General features: G+C 34.1%; 1 protein-coding gene across 11 annotated transcripts in view; it reads left to right on the forward strand.

Annotated features, from left to right (window-relative positions):
- Positions 1-25,967, forward strand: part of LRCH2 (leucine rich repeats and calponin homology domain containing 2) — a 174,185-nt gene that overhangs the window by 40,925 nt on the left and 107,293 nt on the right. For 10 of the 11 annotated variants that reach the window (XR_012515668.1, XR_012515665.1, XR_012515670.1 and 7 more), the window contains exons 6-12: positions 6,930-7,063; positions 11,569-11,656; positions 11,960-12,071; positions 12,257-12,354; positions 12,450-12,508; positions 14,093-14,200; positions 21,031-21,096. Coding sequence is in view for 1 of the 11 variants with exons in the window: in XM_003935833.4 (XP_003935882.1) it covers positions 6,930-7,063; positions 11,569-11,656; positions 11,960-12,071; positions 12,257-12,354; positions 12,450-12,508; positions 14,093-14,200; positions 21,031-21,096 (665 nt within the window). In the remaining 10 variants the exon portion in view is untranslated. The remainder of the gene's footprint in view (positions 1-6,929; positions 7,064-11,568; positions 11,657-11,959; positions 12,072-12,256; positions 12,355-12,449; positions 12,509-14,092; positions 14,201-21,030; positions 21,097-25,967) is intronic. The other variant, XR_012515674.1, reaches the window with a different exon arrangement.

Genomic DNA, 25,967 nt, shown 5'->3' on the forward strand with positions numbered 1-25,967 from the left:
AAAAAATAGTCAAAGGACTTGAATAGACATTTTTTTCAAAGAAGACATACAAATGACCAACAGCTGTATGTAAAGATGTTCATCATTTCTAGTCATCAGGGAAATGTCAATCAAAGCCATAATGAGATATTACTTCACACTTTTTAGGATGCCTATTATCAAAAAGAAAAGATAACCAGTGCTGGCAAGGATATGGAGAAAAGGAAACTGTTGTACAGTATTGATGGGTATGTAAAATTCTACAGCCATTATGGAAAACACTATAGAGATTCCTCAGAAAACTGAAAATAGAGCTACCATATGATATTCCAACCTGTAACTGGGAGACAGGAGCAGGGCTGCAGGGATGTTCCAAAGACGCTCATTGTTCCCGGATCAGATATGTTTTTTCCAGGTCCTTGGCCTCTTACTCACCCAAGAATTTGGGGGGACCGAGGTGGTGCGGTGATATTGTTCAAGTACATATCAAACCCAAAGAGCTTTATGGAAAAGCAATTTATTAGGCAGAGAAAGAGAGATAGATAGATGGATAGATAGATAGATAGATGCTCCCACGCTGTCGTGGGAGGGAATCCAGAGATGGAGTCCTTATAGGTAAGGGAGTAGGAGGGATTTTAACCCCAGAGTTACTCCCACCCCATTCAAGTTCTTGCAGTGAGAGGAGCTTTTCCAAACTTCCTCTGGAGTGATCGATCTTTCACTCCGATGCTGGATTGGCTGCCTGGTTCGCAATAGAGGCCCTCCTTCCAATGCTTTTGGTGGACTTTCTAAACAAAGGGAGCTACCTGGGCTGCCTACCCTTCCCACGTGGGAAAGTTAGACAAAAAACTCTAGGCTCCCAGATGGAAAGGTGAATGGAGGTATGGCACTGGGAAGTTCTTGCCTTTAACCATGCCCCTTGTGGACCTGGGAAGAAAAGTTAACATAGTCCTTTAATCCCACTTCTGGGTATATATCTGTAAGAAAAAGAAAAGCAAACCAAACTGTTTTTCTAGTCTAACCCTCAATACAGAATACTTCACTTCTGGTCACCAAAATGTGTGGAGATTTCTTCACACCACCAAGCAGTTCTCCAGCAGACATTGATTGGGTGTCCTATGATTCAATTCAATTCTGACACTACCTGGAATCAACATCAGATCCCATAGGTTAAGAGCTCAGTCCCACAGACTGCTCATCTATACTTCTGACTGAACAGCTATGAATTCAGGTTCCCATGACCCTCTCCTCAGGTTCAATTAATTCGCTAGAGTGGTTCACAGAACTCAGGGAAACACTTTACTTACTATTGCTAATTTATTACAAAGTATACAAATGAATAGCCAGATGGAAGAGATGGATAGGACAAGGTATGTGAGAAGGGGTGCCAAATGAAGGGGTGGAGAGGGGTTGATCCCTTTCTTCCCCATCGTAAAGGTCATGGCTGATACCCCTATAAAAAAAACGAGTAAACAAGATAAAAGGATAAAAAATTTATTTGATAGAGTTTCACGTGACACTGGAGCCTTCAGAATGCAGACCCAAAGATATAGAGAAAGTTAACTGACTTATGCTTAGATTCAACTGAGACTGGGACAGTAATATAAAAATGTGAGTAATATAAAAATGTGATTGGACCAAAAAAAAAAAAAAGAGTATAAGCTAATGGTAATAGTTGGAGAGAACCTAGCAAGGCCTTTTCTTGGCATCTCTCTTGTAGCGTTTGTTCCTCTGACATATAGGATAGGACTCCTCTGGAATAAGGGTTTTAATTTCTTTATGGCCAGTGGTTACACAGAAAGGTAGGGGAAGCTTAGAGTAATATTTTTAGGCTTTATGGCTTGCTTTGGATAAAAAAGGGGTTATAGTGCCTTTGACTGGCCTTGGGGAAGAGAAATTCTTGTTTCCATGACTTGCCCCTTGTGAGAATGAGTAGGTGAGAGACAGAGGGTCTGGAGAAAGTCAGAGAAAAACTTTGCCTCTGAGGCTGCTTCTGAGGCTTTCATTTTGGTGTATTGTTTTCTGAGACTCAGCAAAGCTTCCATGCCCTCTTTGGTCATGCCACCTTGCAGGCATCTCCACGTGTTTAGCATTTGTAAGCTTTCCGAACCCTGTCCTTTTGGTTTTTATGGAGGCTTCATTGAGGAGGCATGATTGGTTACATCATTGATCATTGGTGATCAACTCAACTTTCAGCCCTTCTCTGGTTCCTGGAGGTGAGAGAGGTACAATTGAGAGTTTCAACTTTCTTATCTCATGGTTGGTTTTCCTGGCAATTAGGCCCCTATCCTGTGGCTATCCAGGAGCTCCCAGCCACCAGTCATTTATTAGTGTACAAAAGGATACTTATAACTTAAGAGACTGTGTAGGAGTTTTAGGAGCTGTGTGTAGGAAACAGGAACAAGACCAAGTATACATCCCTTACAAATTACAGTATCCAAAGGAAATGGAATCAGGATCTTAAAGAATTAATCTGTACTACCATGTTCATTGGATTATTTATTACCATCAAGATATGGAAACAACCTATATGTCTGTCAACAGATAAGTGACAAAAGAAAATATAGTATGTGTTGGTGGGGGTGGGGGATGTGTCTATGTGTAATGCAATATTATTTAGCCTTAGGAAAAGAAGGAAATCCTGTCATTTGCAACAACATGGGTGAAACTTGAGAACATTATGCTAACTGAAATAAACCAGACACAGAAAGATAAATGCTGCATGATCTGATGTTTATGTAGATTCTTAAAAAAATAAAATAAAAAGTTGAACTCATAGTGACAGAGAGTAGAATGGTAGTTATCAGGGGATGAAGGGTGGGATTTTAAAGGGGAGATTTTAAATGATACCATCCTTCAGTTATAAGATGAATAAGTACTGGAGACCTGTTGTATAGCATGATGATAATAGTCAATAATATTGTATACTAGAAATTTGTTCAGATAATTGAACTGAAGTGTTCTCACGACACATACAAGCAAGGTAACTATATGAGGTGATGGTCATGTTAATTAGCTTGACTGTGGCAATCATTTCACAAGGTATACTACAGTTGATCCTTGAACAACATGGGTGTTAGGGACATTGACCCCCACATACCATAAAAATCCATGTATAACTTTGGACTCGCAAAAAACTTAGCTACTAGTAGCCTACTGTTGACTGGAAGCCTTATCGATAGCATAAACAGTTGCCTAACACATATTTTGTATGTTACATGTTATTTACTGTATTCTTACAATCAAGTAAGCTAGAGAAAAGCAAATGTTACTAAGAAAATCCTAAGGAAGAGAAAATATATTTACTATCTGCTAAGTGGAAGTCGATCATCATAAAAATCCCAAGGTCTTCACGTTGAACAGGGCTGAAGAGGAGGAAAAGCAGGGGTTGGTCTAGTTATCTCAGGAGTGGCAGAGGTGGAAGAAAATCCATGTATAATGGACCTGCACAGTTCAAACTTGTGTTGTTCAAGGGTCAACTGTATATTAAAGCATCACGTTGTACACCTTAAATATAAACAATTTTTATTTGTCACTCATACTCTAATGAAGCTGGAGGAAAAAAATAAAGAGGAAAAATGGAGCATATTCATAGGAGTGCTAATCAGAATGACTTTCTAGCAGCAGCCATGGAAGCTGCCAGATGTTGGAATGATACCTTTGAGAACTAAGATAATATTTTCAACATTCTACACTCAAACTGTTATCAAATGTGAGGTAGAGAAAGGTTTCAAACATGCAAGGTCTTAGAAATTTTGACTCCCATGTACCCTTTCTTAGGATGCTAGCAGAGGGTGTAATATACCAAAGCGAGAGAATAAACTAAAAAAAGAGGAATTCATCATGTCTGAAATTGACAGATATGCATAGGCCTAGTAAGCAGCAGTCAGTAGTTTGGAGTACAGGAGTTGTAAAAATAAAGAAATAGGAAGGAAGAAAGGAAGAAAGAAAGAAAGAACAAAGAGAGGGAGAGAGACAGAAAGGAGGGAGGGAGGGAGGGAAAGAAGGAAAGAAAAGAGGGAGGGAGGGAGGGACTTGATGTGTTTGTTCACATGTAGAGATGTTTTATAGTTCTGTCAAAGTCAAGATGAGTTTATAATAGGCATATAGAACATTTTTCAAAAGAGAGAGAAAGGAAGGAAGGAAAGAGAAAGAAAGAAAGAAAGAGGACTTAAATGTGTTTGTCCACATGGAGAGATGTTTTATAGATCTGTCAATGTCAAGAATGAATTTATAATAGGCATATAGAAAATTTTTCAAAGGAAAAAATGGGGCCATAAATTACTTTAGAAAAAACAAAAACTGACAGGAGAAAGGAAATGTAATCCTATTACTCTGCAGAGTTTATCTGTGAATATTTTCTTGGTCATAATAATATAAATACTGGATTTTGATTTAGTGAAAAATTGGGACATAGCTATAAAAGCAGACATTTATATAGTACTTACTGTGTTACACTGTTGAAAATGCCTTACATATATTGAACTCATTTAATTCTTATATTAACCCTGTAAAACATGTACTGTCATTATCCTCATTTTACGTATAAGGAAACAGGCATAGGAGTTAAATGACTTGTTCAAGGTCCCATTGCTAGCATGGGTTAGAGCCAGGATTCAACCTAAGGCAGCATGACTCCAGAGTCCATGCTTTTAATTACTATGTTATGCTTCTGCAGAGAGAAGTATTTTATGTGAATTGATAGGAAGTGGGGAGGCTGGGATGGTGGTGGTGGTGGTGTGGATAATGTAAGAAATGCAAGTTCTCATCTTCCTTAGTGAGACTCCAATGAATCTACAATTGAAAAATTTAAAACAAATAGCAGTAGAAGTGTGTTATTTATAAATATGAAGGCAAATAGCAGAAATTCAACTAAAAGAGTTTAAAGTGGGAATTTGGTCTTAAGAGATTGAAAGAAGTAGAATGGGCCAGGCACTGTGGTTCATGCCTGTAATCCCAGCACTTTGGGAGGCGGAGGTGGGAGGATCCCTTGAACCTAAGAGTTCAAGAACAGCCTGTGCAACTTAGTGGGACCCTGCCTCTGCAAAATATAAAAAAGATTAGCCGAGCATGGTGGTGCATGCCTGTAATCCCATCCCAGCTAATCCCAGAGGGTCACTTGAGCCCAAGATGTCAAGGCTGCAGTGAGCCATGTTTGCGTCACTGCACCCCAGCCTGGGCAACAGAATGAAACACTGTTTTCCAAAAAAAAAAAGAGAGAAGTAGAATTGAGGATTATGTCTTGTCAGCTTCGTAATTAATTTTGAGTTTTAAAAACTGTGTACATGAAGCACTATGATAAAAAGTTAAAATATACAAAAGGGAATGATTTACCAAATCTTAATTTGGTAATTAAGATAAATTTTTGTTTGGCTTGGACATATAGTAGGACACTACCTCAGACATTTTAATTTTAGTACATTTTAGTTGATAATATTTAATATTAATAATTTGTAATAGAAAATTAATGATATTTAGCACATTTAATTGGTAATTAATATATTTCTATTCTAATAGCTCAAAAGTTTTAATTTTCTTTTTAAATGAAATTTTTCAGTGGTCAAGACAGACCTAGTATCTGTTAGAATTATCTAAGAAACATTCTTCCTTTTGACCTGGAATGATAATTGCTTTTTAATGTTCTTGTCTTACTGTTTTCTTTTTTTTTTTTTTTTTTTTTTTGAGATGGAGTTTCGCTCTTGTTACCCAGGCTGGAGTGCAATGGCGCGATCTCGGCTCACCGCAACCTCCGCCTCCTGGGTTCAGGCAATTCTCCTGCCTCAGCCTCCTCAGTAGCTGGGATTACAGGCACGTGCCACCACGCCCAGCTAATTTTTTGTGTTTTTAGTAGAGACGGGGTTTCACCATGTTGACCAAGATGGTCTCGATCTCTTGACCTCGTGATCCACCCGCCTCGGCCTCCCAAAGTGCTGGGATTACAGGCTTGAGCCACCGCGCCCGGCCACTGTTTTCTTTGTTGATTTTTTGCACGAGGTAAGCTTCTGTGAGCCCATAAAATGTTATATTTTTTATTAGAATTTTGGGAAATATTTATTTGCTGTCACTCAGTGACTGTAATTAACCTTGGTAAAGCTAACTTACAGTTTTGTTACCTCTCATTTGTCGTGTTTTTACACAGAATATCTTTGTTGACATAGTATTTTATTCCTCATTATTCATTTTCTCTGTAGCCAATGAAAGTAATTTCTAGGATACTATTCTAGTTGAATTGACCATTGTTTTCTTTTATTATGTAAATCTTACCAGCCTATCTTTCAAGAAATTCATTTTTCCTATATTTACGTTTTTTAATATTAGTGTTTTTCCAGTATTTATGCCAAACTTCTTGATGAGATTACTTTAAAGAAGACAAAAAATTAGCTGAGTGTGGTGGCGTACACCTGTAATCCCAGCTACTCAGAAGGCTGAGGTGGGAGAATTACTTGAACCCAGGAGGTGGAGGTTGCAGTGAGCCGAGATTGTGCCATTGTACTCCAGCCTGGGCGACAAAGTGAGACTGTCTCAAAAACAGAAAAAAAAAAAAAAGAAAAAAGAAAAAAGAAAACAATTCCATAGATTATTTATTCTTTTCTTACCATTCCAATGAATATATTTCTTTTCAGTTTTTTGAATAAAGAACACTTTTATGAGTTGTAAACTTTATATTGTTTAATAGTTTGTATATTCTGCTTTTAACAACAAAACTCCAGTGAAATACTGAAAAATAACTTTTTAAAATAAGAACAGAAATGGCAATAGAATTTTAGCTGGTATCAGTGTTGGCAGATTTTTCCACCTGGTGTCAGAAGTACAAATTATTTAAATATGCAAAATATCAATCAAGATTGTGATGTCTCAATGTAATTTGAGACTATTGACTGGTTGAAAATGATAGACATCATTTATATTTGGAACTATATAGTTAAATTGTCTTTATTTTTTATTCACAGATATGTTTAAAGGGTAAGGTGCACATATTTAAATACTTAAATATTCAAGCATGTTGCAGAATGGATAAGAAACCAGATTCCCTGGATCTTCCATCATTGAGTAAACGAATGCCCTCCCAGCCTCTCACAGACAGGTAATGCAAGATTCTTACAGTTTTCATTTGATGATTGCTATCTTCTCCTGTTATAAAAGATACTTATTAATCTTGAGTGTTCTGAATATATTTAGGCTGTTTGGTTCAGCATGAAAATCAATAATTGACTGAAGCTAAATATCACCATCATAGAATGAAGTTCTAGGATACTAGAATAATTTTGACATTTTCTCAATTATTTAAGTTTTAGTAGTAAAATGTAAATGTTTGACATTATAGTACAGAAACACTAATTTCTCAGCATGTGATGAGTATTAATTTACTTTTGTGATCACTGTATTGTACATTTCTTACAAGTAAAATTCGACTTTGAACTGAGGTTGGTGGAAGAGCAAGAGTTTTGGGGAGTACATTTTCCCTTTCATCATAGTCTTTATGTCTGGATTGAAGATGATATATCATAATATCATCTTTGATATAATCTGATGAATATCTTTAATGTTCTTTATGATTTCAGTGTTTTGATTCCCATGAGATTTTGAGATGGTAGATTCAGTATTCTGTTTTTAATTTATCCTTTTAAGATGTAGATTGGTCTGAAAGATTTTATGAAAGTGTAAATCCATGTAATAGTTTAGAAAATAACCTGGAATGGGGTGAGACTGCAGAAAGCTAGACCATGCCCTTGCCTAAAATATTTGAAGATTTGTCATTACATATGTGATACATTTTAGATTGCTTTGAATGGCAGTATAGTAAGTACTATTGTTAACAGCGCAAGTTCTTGAATTCCCAAATAGGACTTTTGCTTGAATATTTTTATTTTGTAAGTAGAATTAAGTATCTAAATATTAGATTTAGTTCTTAAAGATTATTTTGTTTAATATTATGAATTGTATTAGACCAAACAATTGCTCCAAAAATTGGAATTAAGACATATTCTGTTCTCTTAATATGCTTTATATTTATTTTAATATGAATTTATTTTTAGTAATGGCATGTACTATTTTAGTCATTTATTTTACAAATATTAGTTAGATGCCTACTGGTAGATTCAGTTATGTTTTGTTGAATGTCATACATGTTGGTCTTGGCACTCATGGTGCTCACAGTCTAGTGGAGTAGGAGTCAGTGAATAAACAAAGCAAGGAAATACACACACTTACAAAATTTCAAATTGTATTCAGTGCTATGAAGGAACGTATTTCGAGTGTGGTCAGGGAATGAATAAAAGCCAGCTCTGTGAAGAGCAAAGGTAAGAGCATCTTAGGCACAAAGAATGACATTGCCATGGCCTTAAGTTAGGAAGGAACTTGGTGTGTTCAAACAACTGAAAGGGGGCCAATATGATTGAAGCAGAGTAGCTGAAAGGGAACAATGTGGTACAAGTTGATTTAGGGAGGTAGTCAGAGTTCAAGTCATTTGGGTGCTTTGTAGGATGTGGTCAGAAGTTTGAATTTTACCTAAAGTACAGTGGGAAATCATTGGACAGTTTTAAGTGGGGGAATAACATGATTTGACTCATGTTCCTTTTTTAAAAAAGAAACTATTTTGGCTCATAGCAGAATTGATTGGAAGTAACCAAAAATAGAAGCACAGAAACCAGTTGAGTTGTTGTAGTACTGCCAAGAAATCAGGGGGTCTAGAATAAAGTGATTGCAATGGAGATGAAAAGAAATGGGCAGAATTAAGATATATTTTGGAGAGATTCTCTAGCAGGACCATTCAATAAAAATATAATATGAGACACACACATATATATATATCTATATATATATATATATAATTTTTATTTTTTTGTTATCCATTTTGAAAAAAGTAAAAAGAAATACATGTTATTTAGTTGGGTATATTACAAAATATTATCATTTCAACATGTAATTAATGTGAAAACTTGGTGAGATATTTTACATGTTTTTAAAATATTAAGTCTTTGAAATCTGGTATGTATTTTACATGTATAATGTGTCTCAATTTGGAATGGCCATATAAAGCTACTGGCTACTTACTATACTGAACAGTGCAGATCTATAAAGTGGATTGTCAGTTGTGTTAATTTCTCACTCACAGCCTGTATTGAACTACTTAGAAAATTCTTGCATGTGCTTTCCACTTTCATACTCAGGCTCTTGGCTATATGGTTCTTACCAGCTAGAATGCCCTTCTATGTCTTGTCTGTTCTGTAAACTCTTTATTATACATAGATAGTCATTACAGTAGTTATATATAATAGCTTTTAGAGTCATACATAATATGGCGTGTTGGGGTCACCACCTGCGGGGATCTGTCTTGCAGACCCTGATTCAATGATGAATGAATAAAGTACACTGACACACAGATATTATGCTTTGCCAGTTTGACTGAGTGCCCGGGCCACTTATAGACTCCCTGGAGAGTGCTGGAAACAGTTGCAACCACTGGCCTTTATTCAGCATACATTAAATAACAAAACCTCTGAGTCAACACCACTAGAGGTTAAAGATTAAAGGACAGGTTCTGAGGCCTAAAGCAAACACCATTAGAGGGTAATATCCCTGGTCAACTTTCTACCCCAAGAGAGCCATCTGGAATGATCAAAGGTTAATTTTAGAACCACATGAGTAAGCAAGTTAGTTAGGTAAACTCACATTCCTTTGTTTCTATTCTAATTTATTTAACTAAAGGGACAAAGCTACCTTCAGCCAAGAACAATAGAAAAAACCTTTAGGGCTTCCAAAAGGGTTTGAGACTATATTCTATAACTTTCTCTAGTATTTTTCCCTTAATATTTTTACCACCACCCTAACTGAACTCCCACAATGGCTTTGAAGCCCTTTTATGACTCTTAATAATTGTATGTCCTTGAGCCTGAATGTCTCTGGTCCCTAGTTTTCTTAGATGTAAAATGGAAAATAATCACACAGGTGCTGTCAGGATTAAATGAAGCAATGTATATAGAGTACTTAGTGCAATGCCTTACCCATTATATTTCCTCAACAAATAGTTTATTATCATCCTTGTTATTTACTACAAGTACATGGATGTATTTTGTGCGGTGCAGTCAGATGGATTTTGGCTGTAATAGTGGTTTAACCATTTAATTTCTTTATGGCCTTTTGTAAGTTATTTAACTTCTCTGAGCCTGTTTCCTCATTGAAAATGTTAACCATACCCACTTCTAAAGTTGTGAGAATTAAATATGTGCCTGGCAATTATTAGTTCAATAAATGATAAACAGTAAATGTTACCATTTTTCCCCTTGGGAAGTTAACTTTTGTAAGCTTTATTATTTTTATTTGTAAAAAGAAATAATAACTTTAAGACTGTAAGAATTAGGTCTAAAATATGAGGTGCATCTAACAGTAAATAACACAGTGTAGACACTCAGTGAATGCTAATAGTTATTGCCTGTCTTCATCCTCATGACTAAGCTAAAATGCCACATTCTTAAGTGATGCCTTCCTAACTTTACCGAGGAGAATTAGTTGACCTTTTTTTTTCCTCATAGCACTTTGTATTTGCCTTCATTATAGTCTTCAAAACATTTAAAGGACAGGTTTATTTATTAAAGGACACATTTATTTTTCCTCTGGGCTGAGAGGTCTTTGAAGGCAAATTTTAAAAACTTTATTTTCTCTTAAGCATTCAGCATAGTACCTGATACTTGGTAGGTTCTTCCCTTAAATTGTTGATACACTTCTGAAAAGTACAAAAATCAGTGGTTTTTTTTCAGCATGAAACTGTTTTTAGGAGAGGAATTATAACATACTGATTATGACCAGGGACTTTAGTGCTAGATAATTGGGGATCAGATTTGGACTGCTGGCTGTAAGTTGTGTGTCCTTGGGTAAATTGCTTAATCCCTTCCAGTTTAAGTTTTCTCATATATAAAATGAGAAAACACTGTCCATTTGCTACAGTTTTCACAAGACATATGTAAGGTATTTTCTTAAAACATGTAGCGCAGTTCCTCATACGTAATAAGTGGTTATTGTAGACTGTGTGATGAAATTGCAAATTAAAGTAAAAAATACTTTGCTTCCTAGGTGGCATTTTTGTAATTCAGAAATTTGCAAGGGCAAATGGAATTTGAAAGTATTGAATTGCATATTCCATACTTTGTAGCCTTCTTTTTTGCATCCTCTCTTAAGTATTAGATGGGTATTATTTATACAAATGAAACATATTTTTAGAGCCAATGAAGAGTAAACTGTATAAATTGAAAGCTCTGTGATGAAATTTGACAAACCAATGTCAAAAGCAGGTCTTCTATCAAGATAATGTTCTAACAAGGTAGCCTGATTTTCTGAATATCTGAGGAGAAATAATAGGTTATTGTTAACAATTGACACTTTAGAGTATATGAAGAGAACAATATTGCGTGAATGGCATGAATAAAATGTTTTGTAGGAAGAGTTCTGATATTTTTCTCCTCAAGACCTTAATTAGGGATCTTTGACATCAAGAGTATGTATTCTGTATTATCTAGGGAAATTTTAGGTCAAGTGTGCATTATCTATTTAAGAAGAAAACTCTAACTGCTCTTAGGATTTCTATTTCCATAGTATGGAAGATTTTTATCCAAATAAAAATCATGGCCCTGACTCTGGAATTGGAAGTGATAATGGAGAGAAACGATTATCCACAACAGAAGTGAGTATTTTCTATTGCTGATCTATTCTGTTTTACAATTTTATTAGAGCATTGAAATAGAGACACCTGTGTGTACTTGAGCTTTATTTTGATTGAAAAGATGATCTTTGTATTTTATGACTAAAACTGAAAAAGGGGGACATGCTGATTTTTAAAACTGAGCAGTAAACCTTATGTTAATTTTGGGTTTGAGAACTGGAGATGTAAAGCAAACATTCTGTAATTCATATGTAAAATTGAAGCAACACAATTCATATCGTATGTTTAAAATGCTTGGTTTTACTTTTTGCTTATTCCTTTTAGCCATCAGATGATGACACAATCAGCCTTCATTCTCAAGTCTCAGAATCAAATAGAGAGCAGACCTCAAGAAATGACAATCACACAATAGGAAGTAAGACTGATTCTCAGAAAGGTAATTCATATGGTACCTGCTATTTTTGTTTCATGTACACAGCCCACATTAAAAATGGACTTTGAAAAATTATATTGTCTTTAGCTAACTCTTATATTGAGAAAATGCACATTTTTCTAAGGACAGCAATGTCAAGCATATAGTTTACTATGTACATTTTCTAATAAATATTAATCTATACCTAGACCAGGAGGTTTATGATTTTATTGACCCCAACACAGAAGATATAGCAGTTCCTGAACAGGGAGATACACATATTGGATCATTCGTATCTTTCTTTAAGGTAAATAAAACTTTGAACAGATATTAATAACATGTTCTCTTGATCTTATAAAAGTGGACTATACAATTTAAAATGATAACTTTCTTTTCTATAAGGGAAAAGAAAAGTGTTCTGAAAAGTCTCAGAAAAATGAAGAATTAAGAGACAAAAAAAGGTAAGCACATATGAAATTGAAGTGTTACTTATAAGCACTTGAGCCATTATTAGATATTACTACTTGAAGAGTACTTGAAAAAATATGAATTTTTGTTCATTTACCTCTTACATTTAGATAGTTAATTTGTAAATACTGCACATGTCTATATTTCTCAATTAAACACAAAATTATAGTAAGTGTTTGAGTGTAGGATATGCACTGTTTTTCCCCGTGAAGTGTAATAATGACTTCTATTATTATTACTGAGGAGGACTATACTATCACATACATTGCTTCATTTGAGATATTTAATGACCCTCTGAAATAGATGGTATTGATATTGTTTTACCAGTAAAGACACTGAAACCACGAGTTTTAAATGTCTGGAACTCAGATGTACTGTCTCTTGTTCTACTGTGCTTTTCATTTTTGTCAGGCTGGTTATGACTTTTAAGGGTACTTATGTCCGTATTTTATTAAAATAATTGTGCTTTGGATCTTTTCTGAACCATTCATCTTATAAAATGATGGAGTATCACTTACCACATTTTTTCAGTTGCTCCTTCAGGTTGCTTTTTAGCTGCAGAAAGGAAAGAAGGAACATTTGGTGAATACCTACCATGTACCAGGATTGGTACTATGTGCTTTCTTATGTTTCTCATTTAATCTTCATTAAAATCCTGCAGGATAGATATTGATGTCGTTTTTTTCAGATGAGGAAGGTGAAGTTCAAAGACTCTAAGTTTTATGCCTAAAACCACTTAGCTAGTATCCACTAGTACCTAGAGTGTCAATGTAGCTCTCTTTGATTTTTAAACTTTTCTCTTTTTTCTACATTATGCTGCCTCCAAATGACTTCGTCAGTAGATTTTAAAAGTTGTTAATCATCTCTGATGCCCTGTAAGGAGGTACATTGCTTTGTCTTGAACTCTTGAGATTTCATTCTTTTACTTTCTCACCTCATCTAATGAGGGCAATTGCTTAAACTTAGGAGTCACCTGTGGCATGTACGATGTGGTAAAGTCACAGAGATTCATGGTTTGATACTGTTTTTAAAGTGAAATGCCTTTAAGTTAAAATAACTAGAGTTTGAATAACAATTTCTTTTAAAATTTTTTTGTTCTCTTTGATAAAAATGATATATTAATATTTTCTGGCAAATTTTTCAATCTTATTTGAACCTATTTCAGATTTTCTTTATTTAGACATTTTATATACATATTTTTAAAATAAAAATGAATCGATAAAAACAGGATGTTTGAATTAAATGACAAAATTTTACATTTTAAATTTATGTATTAAGACAGGCCATAGAGAACTCTGTAGTCCTTATTATACTCAAGGCTGGAGAATATACACTTTTAGATTACTATGACTATTACACATTTCAGAAATTTAAAAAATGGTTATATACTTTGCTACTATTTGTTAGTAATTAATTATATTAATACAGCCAGTATGCTACATTTCATAATGAGTAGAGAATGTAGGATTTTAACTTTCACATGGTGTTAAAAACAAAAATGGTTTCTATTTCTGGAAGCTGGCATAAAATATAGTCTCTCTTACTTTTTGGATAACCATGTTTGTGTCACCTTTCAGACTTGAGAAAGAACAGTTACTGACAGAGGAAGAGGATGACGATTTGAAGGAAGTAACTGATTTGAGGAAAATAGCTGCTCAATTATTGCAGCAAGAACAAAAGAACAGGTATTCTTTTCAGTAATGAGATTTGAATTGGCAAGTTTTATAATCGTTACATCTAATTATTAAAGATTATCAAATAAAGTATATGAAGTTTTGAGTAAACAATAGTGCCCTCTTAAGATCTATCGCAAGGGATAACTACAGATTGAGTATCCCTCATTCAAAAATCTGAAATCCAATCCCAAGCATTTCAAATAAGGGATACTCAACCTGTATTAAAAGGCAATAGGAAATACTTAGGACAGAAATGTAAAATTACATTTACAGCTAACAAAATTGTACTCATATATGTAGTCACTATAGTTAATATTGCTTAGTTATTTCTTTTTTATTCCTATGTATGTGCTGAATCGTAATAACTGATTTATTTGTTGGTATTAATTTTAGCTCACAGTAGCATTATTTACATTGTAAGCTTTTTTTTTTAAATATAGTTTCCATGTCATATATATAATGTGCTTTTTAAAACTCAGATTCTGAATTACTTGGGATATTTCTAAACTCCTTAGAATGGAGTTAAATTTTATAAGGGTTGATTAAATCAGTATGATGATTTGAGGATCACTGGCTCACTTTAGTCTATTACTTGGTCAAAGACCATTTTCCCCATCTTTTGGTTAGGCTTTGTTGAAATACATGTTGTTGGTAATGAGAAGGACACTGTGTGAATCAGAATAAAATCAAGACAAGTCCACTTCTAATGCAGGAAAAGTACCATATGCTGCTGAAGGTCGACTGTTATTGCCATCTTTGTGTACTGAGGGGACTACATTTATAGTTTCGAAATGATGAAGATCTAAGTGTTTTTTTTTTTTTTTTTTTTTTTTTTTTTGAGAAAAGAGAATATGTTGGTGCATCTAACATGGATATGTAATAAGTATTTTATTTCATTTATTCAAAATAATAAATGTTTATGGTTAATATGGCCATGTTTTGGGAAGTTTCAAATTTAAATATACTGGCATTTGTTTAAATGTACATTGAAAAATACAATTAAAACTTATCAAATGACAAATATACGGTTTCTAGGGGCCACTTTTTAGGGGCAATATAGATAATAGCTAATAAGCTAAATAGCCTAAGTATCTTTTTTGCACAGCTGCTACATTTATAGGTAAACAAAATAATATTAGAAAATCACTAATCTTTATTTCTTTCTTTGTTGATGTACCTTTATCCACAGTTCACATTTTTCTTCTACTATAACTTTCTGTCAGCCTTTTCTGTGATGTTTATCTTTTCAACTCTTCCTGTGATTCCTTTCTAATGGGCCTTTTTAAAATTGACAACTTATGAGGCTGTGTTTGTTTTTCCCCCTCCAATATAATCTAAGTGTTGATTGCCCTTTGGTTTAAGAGGTTTGATGAAGCAAGCCACCACTTGTTCTGTGGAGCTTAAAAAGTTTCTATCTCCTCTACCTAGCAGGTGAAAGAATTGTATTTATCATTATGGGAAGAGAATATTGTTTCCTTAAGAACCCACAGCTGTCTGGGTGCTATGGTTTACGACTGTAATCCCAGCACTTTGGGAGGCCAAGGCCAAGGTGGGTAGATCACTTGAGCTCAGGAGTTCAAGGCCAGCCTGGGCAACATGGTGAAACTCCATCTCTACCAAAAATATAAAAAAATTTCCAGGCATGGTGGTGTGTACCTGTGGTCCTAGCTACTTGGGAGGCTGAGGTGGGAGGATTGCTTGAGCCTGAGAGACAGAGGTTGCAGTGAGCCAAGATCATGCCACTCTATTCCACAGCCATATCCATTTTTCTCATGGTATTAGGAATAGCATTTGAGTGCTTAGTTATAGATATTTATATTGCCATGTACAATATTTCTGTACGTTCCATTTTTCCTATTAGTATATTAGTTTTTCATCCATTCATATGACTTAAATTATTCTTTCTAGCATAGGCAAAACATTGACTAAATCATTATCTTTCGTTGGTTTTGTTTTTTGTGGTAGTTTTGTAATCAGTACAAAATAGCACCTAGCACTGTGCCTTATACATAGTAAGTACTCAGTAAAAATATTTTTGGTTGATCACTTGAAAAGTAAATCAATACATTTAAAATTAGTAGGAGCCATTAATTTAGTTAAAAATTATATGTTCTACCTAAAAAAACTTCTGTTCTTCAAGATATATGTAAAAGTATTTTCTGTTTTTCTGCTTCTCATTTTAGATATTAGTACATACTAATATAAGAACTTTTTAGATTAAATATTGATGTATAGTGACATCGTTGTGATAAGTATGTCCAATTTTTTTCAGACACTAAAATATTTATAATATGATCATAAAGTAAAGAGCACATATTTTTTGAGACAGAGTCTTGCTCTGTTGCTCAGGCTGGAGTGCAGTGGTGCAGTCGTGGCTCACTGTAGCCTCTGCCTCCTGGGTTCAAGTCATTCTCATGCCTTGGCCTCCCAAGTAGCTGGGATTACCAGTGTATGCCACCACGCCCGGCAATTTTTTTGTATTTAATACAGATGGAGTTTTGCCATGTTGGCTGGGCTGGTCTCAAACTCCTGGCCTCAAGGGTTTCACCTGCCTCGGCCTTCAAAAGTGCTGGGATTATAGGCGTGAGCCACCACTCCCGGCCAAAGAGCACATTTTACTTTTAAAATTGATAATGTATAGAGAATTTTAGATCCCTAGCCAATTTTGTTAATGTCTGAACTTAATTTGGATCTCAGAAATTTTTAATGCTAAATCTAGTATTTTTTCTATTAAGTAATCTTTCTTCCTTCTACAATATGTTGCTATTGCTTAGATCTTTTAGATTGAGATAATTAAAATTTTTTGTTTACTGTCACAATACTTGAATTTGAATGAGACCAAAAAACTAAGCATAATCCTATATAAGGATGTATCCTACAGTGAATTTGGTGTAATTTATTTCTTCTCTGGTTGTAGATTTTTCTTTTCATGCTGTATTATTGTGTCTTATATTCCAAATATATTAGTGAAGGATCTGAAATGCTACTTAAAATTGTAGGCCAGAAGTTGTAACATCTCTTTTTAGGGTTTAAAGCAGTTATTGTAATTTTTTGTTTGTTTTCAGTCTTGATTTAAAATAATTTAACTGGATTAAGATTACTCTCACCTACCAGGAAGTATTATCCAGGACTGCTACTTTGACTGTATACTACTTAACTGTTCTTTAACTCGCTACTAGTAGAAGACAAATGCAATGTGAGCTTTCAGCTAAATGAAGCCATGTATCTTCTCTCAAACTAGAGGTAGTTAAAAAACAGCTTACACTGAGTTCAGTGATGATTTTCTTATGGCGGGTTTTGCCACTTGCTTTGTTCATATTATTTTTTTAAATGTCTTTGATTATTTAAGAAATTTTATACTAGTACTTGGTACATGAAACTATCCTGGGGAGCAGCAAGAGGATAGTATACAGAATTAATACTCAAAAAGGGTGGAAAAGAGATCAGCAAATAAACCATCAAGTTGGTAACTCATATGGTTTTAAAGTATGAAGCCCAGTTATTTAAAAGACTGCCCCCCACTTTGACTGATTAAGATGTGTTTGATTAAGCTACTTTATGTTTACAGTTTATTGTTGAATTTCTTTAAATTGATAAACAATCTTTACCATCCCCTGTCAGAATATTGGGTTATTATTTCTACTTATATCTGATTGTATTGAAGTTACTCTGAATTAATGACTTGGATTATCTTTGAATAGCTATTTAGCAAGTTATAATTTTACCTTCAGTGTCATTTGGGAAATTTTAAAAAAGGATAGTCTTGAAAAAAATCAGTATCTTAAAAATAATGTTGTATGATGAATAAGTTCTGGAGATCTGCTGTACATTGTGCCTATAATTAACAATACTGTATTGTATACTTAAAAGTTTCTTAAGAGAGATCTTATGTTAAATGTTCTTACCAAAATAAAATAAAATTGTAAAAAAGAGAGCATGTTTTTTAGAGCAGAGAGAAATCAAGGAAGGAACTGAGAATAAAATAATACTATTAGAATATTTTTAATATTAACTTGATAATAAAAAAGGAAATTCTGTTGAAAAACAAAAAAAAGTTGATACATATTATAAATTATTGAGCCAGTTCTCCAAATTTCCACGAGTCCTACTCATTTATGTTAGTGTTAGAAAAGTGGCTACTGCTCTTTTTCTTATATTGATTTTCTTAGGGGGCTTAATAAGTACATGTTTAGCTGGCTTCTTAAATTTTGTTATCATTCTAAAGAAAGGATTAAAATATATGTGTGACTTTGCAATAAATAGCTTCATTTAACTGGTTCTCATTGCATGTTTGTACCTGCTAACTTACTCTGTAGTATTTTCTGTTATGTTTTTCCTTTTAATAATTATTTTATTTGCTTTTAGGTGTGTCACAGATTTTTTTCTTTGTTGTTGAAAGATGTGCTTCTGAGTACTATGTGATATAGCTAAATACCAAAAAGTAATTATAAAAGGTATAATTAAAGTATAATTAAGGATCATGGAAAGCAAAACTAGGTTTGGGAAGCTTATAATTTTGTTTTAGTGTTATAGAAATTATGGACATTACGTGTTTTATTATTTTTCCTGATCACATGAACATTTCAATTGGAGGAGCACTGTGCTAACCTCTAGCTTGTTGAAACTAATTAGGTCGATCTCTTAGTCCTTGAAATCTATTCTTTCATTTGTACGTTCTTTACAAATGACTACCCTGTCCTCTTCAAAAACATCTTCTCCCATCTTTTGGTTTGGTTGATTTATGTGAAATGTGAATACAGATGGAGACCTTTAAATTGTAGAGCATCATTCAGTGATAAACTCTTCCAGAGGACCAGAGCAACAGGACATGTATCAAGGTATCTAGTTTGTGGAGGCCTTCAAGTATTAAGGGACCAGGCTGACATAGCTATATTACATAGTGTTTTACTTAAAATAAGCACTGGTAACTGGATTAGGAAAGTGTGTTAATAATCTAGATGTTTAATTAGAATAGATGTTTGTTTTGACTTTGGATGTCAGAGTAAGGCCTTCAAGTATTAAGGGGCCAGGCTGATAGCTATATTACATAGTCTTTTACTTAAAATAAGTACTGGTAACTGCATTAGGAAAGTGTGTTAATAATCTAGATGTTTAATTAGAATAGATGTTTGTTTTGACTTTGGATGTCAGAGTAAAGCATAAAATACAGTGTACATAGCAAAATTTTACATAGGGAATTCTCAAGTACATAAAATATATTTTATAGGTAAGTGGATCTCAACTTTTTTTCTTTCTGTTTCAATATGACTCATACACAGAAGTAATCATAATGCTAATGAATGTGTGGTGGGAAGGAATCAGAATTTACCATAGTGAAAGCCATTACAGTTTGACTCCCCTCCCCTTGCAATAATTCTGATATTTCCCTAAGGATAGTACTTACTGCTCTCTCTTCTTTTAAAAAAATATTTTTCCTAATAGTTTTGGATATTTCATTACCTTATTTTTTCTGCATTTAGAAGTTTAAGTCAATTTTAATGCATACCTATATAAAGAAGAATAAGTGTCCTTAATTCTGAAATTGTTTGGCCCAAAGTTACACTGATTTGTGTATGATACTTGTCCTTTGCATCTCATTATCAATTTTTCCTAGTGAGGCCCTACTAGATCCAAGCTAGTGAGTAACCCAGAGTAATGGACTTTGGTTTCTTTATGCTAACCATATTTCTGTAATTACCAACTTTTATTTAATTCATTATATATTTTATTAGTCAATATGTAACTTTTATTTAAAATTTGTTTCTATATTCTTTGGGTAGTTAACATCTGGAGATTTTATTTTGAATAAAAGGCAGAGATTTTCTATGTTACTAAATTTTAAAAGCGAAAATTATATTTATATATGTAGTAACATAAAGAACTCTTAAATAGCTGAGTGGGGTGGCTCACGCCTGTAATCCAAGCACTATGGGAGGCTGAGGTGGGAGGATCACCTGAAGTCAGGAGTTCGAGACCAGCCTGACCAACATGGAGAAACCTCATCTCTACTAAAAATACAGAATTAGCCAGGTGTGGTGACACATGCCTGTAATCCCAGCTACTTGGGAGGCTGAGACATGCGAATCGCTTGAACCTGGGAGGCGGAAGTTGTGGTGAGTGGAGATTGCGCCATTGCCCTCCAGCCTGGGCAACAAGAGTGAAATTCTGTCTCAAAAAAAAAAAAAAAAAAAAAAAAGAAAAAAACCCTCTTAAATAAATATAGTTACTTACGTAAAGGATAGTTAATAATTCATTATTTTAGACTTTGAGATTAATACTTAGAATTATGTAACATTATGTACAAATAGTTCCCTCTTATAATGGTTCATCATTATCTTTTTTTCTTTGGTTTTCTTCGAATAGTTTAGTTATTAAAAGTTTAAGAAACATATGCTTTTTTTTTAAAAAAATTGAACTTTAGCACTGATTTTGCATTTAGGATTAAAGTTTTTCATTTGGCAAAATGATTATAATTACATCAACATACCTCATATCATTTGCTGTGCTAGGAAAAATAAATAAGTCATGATGATACCTCTTTATCTCTTTATCTTCTATCTTAGCCAAAAGTTAGATATGCAAAGGGCGATAATAGCATGGCTAGAAGATACCCAAACTTTGAGAGAGGGTTTATAAAAGAAGATGCATGAAAAGTTGCTGAGCTTCATTTTGGTATAAATAGTGCACTTATGGGCATTTGATCTAAATAATATTTAAATATTCTTTTCTAGCAAAGATCTTCAAGGACCAGATGCAGTTGATTTTGGAGATTTTTTATATAATGTGATATAATATTCTCCTTAATATATTTGGGAATTAATGTGTTGATTTACTTCTAGGATTCTTAATCATTCAACTTCTATCATGAGAAACAAGCCAAAACAAATTGTGGAATGTGAAAAGAGGTATAAAAATATCTTAGTTTTTACATTTAATATTTTATAATGAGTATTGATCCTTTGACAGCGATGTTTTCATATATAGGCTTTAATTAAATAAGTGATATAAATTTAATATAACTTGATAATTTAAATAGGAAATGTGTTAGAACATGAGTTAAATTTACTTTTGACATAAGCAAAATAAAAAATGCTGGTATTTTATGCTTATGCATTTTTGTCTTGATGATAAAATCATCTATTCATTCAGCAAACAGTTTTTATATTGCTATTACGGCCAGGAATAATGTGTTTTTTAAAAAAATCATTGATTGTATTTATTCTCTATGATATTGTTTATATTTTCATTTCTTTTCAATTGAGTGTTAATAAATTCTTGTATATGAATACATGACATAAATTCACATATATGAATTCTTGAGAAGTAGAAGAACTTGAAAGTTTCATTTATTCTTTTTGGTGGTTTGAATTTACATTAGACTCAACTCTTGAGTCAGTCCTCTGAGAATGTAAAGGTCCAAAGCCACAGGGTAGTTCAGAAGTTCACACGGAGAGAATTAACATTTGTTGAATGCTTATTAAATGTGTGGTGACTTTAGTACTTTAGATGTGTTATCTCATTTAATCCTCGCAATAATTCTATGGAATCCTTACTGTTGTTATTCCTATTTCATAGATGAGAAAACTGAACTCAGAAATTTTCAAAACTTGCTCAAGGTCACATAGGTAGTAAGTAGTGGAGTCAGGATTCAAAGCCAGGTTTTCTGATTTCAGAACCCCACATCTTAACATATGATAACAAACCCATTTTGTTTGCTTCCTCCAGAGCTTCACATCCCTCTCAATGTCTTTTCCTAGATATCCTATAGTCCAAACTGAACTTATTTTTCCCCAGAGCTATTTTTTTCTCCTATATAGTCCATTCTAGTGAATATACCACTATTTATATAATCACCTAAGTCGGCAACTTGGGAATTACTAGAAACTCCTTTCTCTTACGCACCCCTCCCAATCCAGTCATTCACGGAAAATTATAGCTTCTTAACATTACTTGTATTTATCGCAACCTCTTCATTCCTATTGTAATTATGTTGGTTCAGGCGCAGTCTTTTTCTGCTTGGCTTATTGCAATAGTCCCCAGACATAGCTCCTTTCTTCAGTTTTGTCTAGCATTAAATGTATCTTCTGCACAATAGAAGAGTGATCATTCTGAAACATAAATCTTACTGTGTGACTCCGATTTATTATCTTCTCGTGGCCCTTTACAACTTTTAGAATAAATCTTAAAATATTTAACTTAACCCATAAGGTTGAAGTGGGTTTCTGCTTACCCTGAGTGCCTCATCTTGTACACTCCTCAACTGGCACCGTTTGCTTTTAGGAACAGAATTTCTTTCTTCATTACAGGTTGATTTTATCTCTGTGTTATACCTTCTTTTAATTAATTAATTTATTTTTAATTTTTAATTTTTTGTCTCTGTTCAACCCTCTACATCCTGGTCTCTTTACTAGAATTTCCCTTCTGTCTATCTTCTTTACTTAGTCTTTCAGAATTCAGTTCAAGTGTGAGATTACTTTTCATACCCGAGCCTAGGAATATTCACCCATCTCACATTTAATTTAATTTAACCCACTTTTTCTCTCTTTGAATACCGATTCTGCTGTTTTACATTTTTGCTTTCTTTAAGTTTCTGTTATTTACTTCCCCTTCCTTTATTTCCTGCCTTAAGTTTCCTCCGCAGGTTCCTAACATTCTCTTGAGAAGGCCTCAATTGCCCAACCTTAATATGCAATATTAATATGCCCAACCTATGATATGCAATCCTGGCCTTTCCTTTATAAAACTATTACTTTTCCTTTTCTCATTTTCAAAACAGTTATCAAACTCCTTCTTTAAAGACAAAACAAAAAATTCTTTAATGTTTTCCTGATTGTGAGAGTAATGTAGCTTTCTTGTTGAAAAATTGGAAACTTTGGCAAACATAAAGATAAAAGTAAACAAAATAACATCACTCATTATCTCACTCTCCAGAGATGACAAGTCACATTATTTTGCTACTTTTTCTTTTAGCCCTTTTTTCCATATGAATATTTGCATTTGCATTTTCCATATGAATATTTGCATTTGCATATATTTACATGTGTATGTACACACACACACACACACACACACACACACACACACACACTCTGCAGGGTTATATAACCTGTTACATACCCAACACTGCCACTTAGATGCATATTAGGCATGTCAAACATTATTTTCCAAAACTAGACTCTTAATGTTACTGTTGTACCCCTAAACTTGTTCCTCCTACATTTTTCTCAATTTCAGAAAATGTCAACTCCATCCTTCTGGCTGGTCATCTCAAAACTTCAGAGTCATCCTTAACTTGTCTCATTCTCTCACACCTGATATCTAATCCATTAGTAAATCTTGTTGCTCTACTTTAGAATATATTTAGAATGTGATCATGTCTTACCACCTCCACTCCTACTTTCCTAGTCCTAGTTATCTCTTACTTCAGTTATTACAGCAGCCTCTTAGCAGGTCTCTTTTCTATCCTACTTTTCGTTTACTCTGTTTCCCACAAAGCATCAGATTGATATTTTGAAAACGTAAGTCAGATAATATCGTTTGTCTTCAGAATTCTCTGCTGACTTCTCATGTCATTCAGAATAAAAACTAGAGTGCTTTAAGGCTTATAATGCCCTGTATTTGGTTTCAAAACCTGTCTTTTCTTTCTCTCCCTGGTTACTCCTCTTCTATCTATACTGGCCTCCTTGTTGAATCTCAGCAGACCAGGCATTCTCCCCATCCCCCATGGATTTTTATTTTTGCCTCTGCCTGGAATGATTTCCCGCCAGCCATATGTCTTAATCTTGTACATTCAGGTTTCTGTTTAAATGGTACTTCATCAGCAAAGTGTTCTCTGAATAACATATGTAAGAGCATGCCTCCCCAACTCCTTTGTCTCTATTTCCCACACCTTGCTTTATTTTTCTTTATAGAATTTAACACCATTTTTCATTCTAAATATATACTTCTGTACTTGTTTGTTTTTTATCAGCATCCCACTACCCAGTGGATACACTACAATGCAAATTTTATGAGATTACAGACTTTATTTTCTATTCTGCAGTATCTTTCCAATTAACACAATGCATGGCACACATAGTAGGTACTCAATAAATATTCATTGAGTGAATAAGTTGGGAAAATATGTTGAAATGCTGAATGCCAGGAACTGTGTTGTGTACTGGGAGACACAATAGTGATCAAGAGAGACATAGTCCCAGCCATCATGAGATTAATGATTGATATTTTTGTTTGTTTGTTTGTTTTGAGATGGAATCTTGTCTGTTGCCTAGGCTGGAGTGCAGTGGCACACTCTAGGCTCACTGTAGCTTCCGCCTCCTGGGTTCAAGTGATTCTCCTGCCTCAGCCTCCCAAGTAGCTGGGATTACAGGCATGCACCACCATGCCCAGATAATTTTTGTAATTTTAGTAGAGATGGAATTTCACCATGTTGGCCAGGCTGGTCTTGAACTCCTTACCTCAAGTGATCTGCCCATCTTGGCCTCCCAAAGTGCTAGGATTACAGGCATGAGTCACCGCACCCAGCATGATTAACGTTTTAATATATTGCAGTTTTCGGTGTGTTCATTTTTTGAAATATGGCTTTTGAATATACAAATCCATGATTAATAAGAATGGGTTGCCTGTTGTTGGCATTCGGTAGCATGTAGATTTGTAGGAGAACACTGGAAAAATTCTGGGTACTTAGGTTTTGAGTATGAATGGTCAGTCTCCCTGAAATGCCTAGACAGCTTTTTACTAGAAGTGATCTCAGTGGACTACTTTCCAAAGATTTCTAGCCACTTCTAACAATCAGCTAGACATTGTTAGCTCTGGGACATTGTAAACATACAAGAAATCTGTGATAAACTATTGGGAAACTGGTTGGCCAAGTATCAGGGTACAGTTGAAAGAGCGTGGGTCTTGAAGTCAGGCAGATTTGGGTCAGAGTCCCATCTTTAGCACGTATGAGATGTGAGGCTTTGGATAGGCTTTAAAATCAGCCCTAGTGCCTGGCACCTACATGCTTAGTAAATGTTAGCTCTCTGATTATTTCTTTCTACTTACCTTTCTTCCTATAAAGAGGTAGATTAGTGTAGTGGTTAAGAGTTCAGGCTCATAGAATGATACTGTCTGAGTTTGGATCCTGGATCTGTCTCTTGGGAAAGTTATTTAGCTTACTCTGAGCAACATTTACCCCTTCTGTAAAACACAATTAATAACAGTGTCTACCTCATGGTTACTGTAAGGATGAAATTGATTAATGTAGTCAATTGCTTATGACAGTGATTAGCACACAGAAAGTGTCACATATGTTATTAGTTGTTAAACTATAGTTGTTACTATGGTAGACTTTCTTATTTTTCCTTTCTTTTGTATCTCAGCCCTTCCTTTTTCAATTCTCACCTCCTTTTTTCTTCAAAAGGGAAATAGCTTTGGGGGTATTCTTTTTCTGATATTAAGAAGTATTACATGACCTTGTTTTTTCTTTTTTTGTATACACTTTAAGCTCTGGGATACATGTGTAGAACATGTACAAGTTTGTTACATAGATATACATGTGCCATGGTAGTTTGTTCTGGGATACATGTACAGATACATGTACAAGTTTATTACATAAATATACACATGATATGGTGGTTTGCTGTACCCATCAAAACGCATGTACTTTCTGTTAAAAAAAAAGCTCATGTACTTTCTGTTAACAAAAATGAGATCACACTAAGTATACTGTTTAGTAATCTGCATTTTTCATTTAATATTATCGTGATGGTTTTTATATACCCACTAAATCTAA

Source organism: Saimiri boliviensis, chromosome X (genome assembly GCF_048565385.1).
Source record: "Saimiri boliviensis isolate mSaiBol1 chromosome X, mSaiBol1.pri, whole genome shotgun sequence".
In the NCBI taxonomy this organism is placed as follows: Eukaryota; Metazoa; Chordata; class Mammalia; order Primates; family Cebidae; genus Saimiri; species Saimiri boliviensis.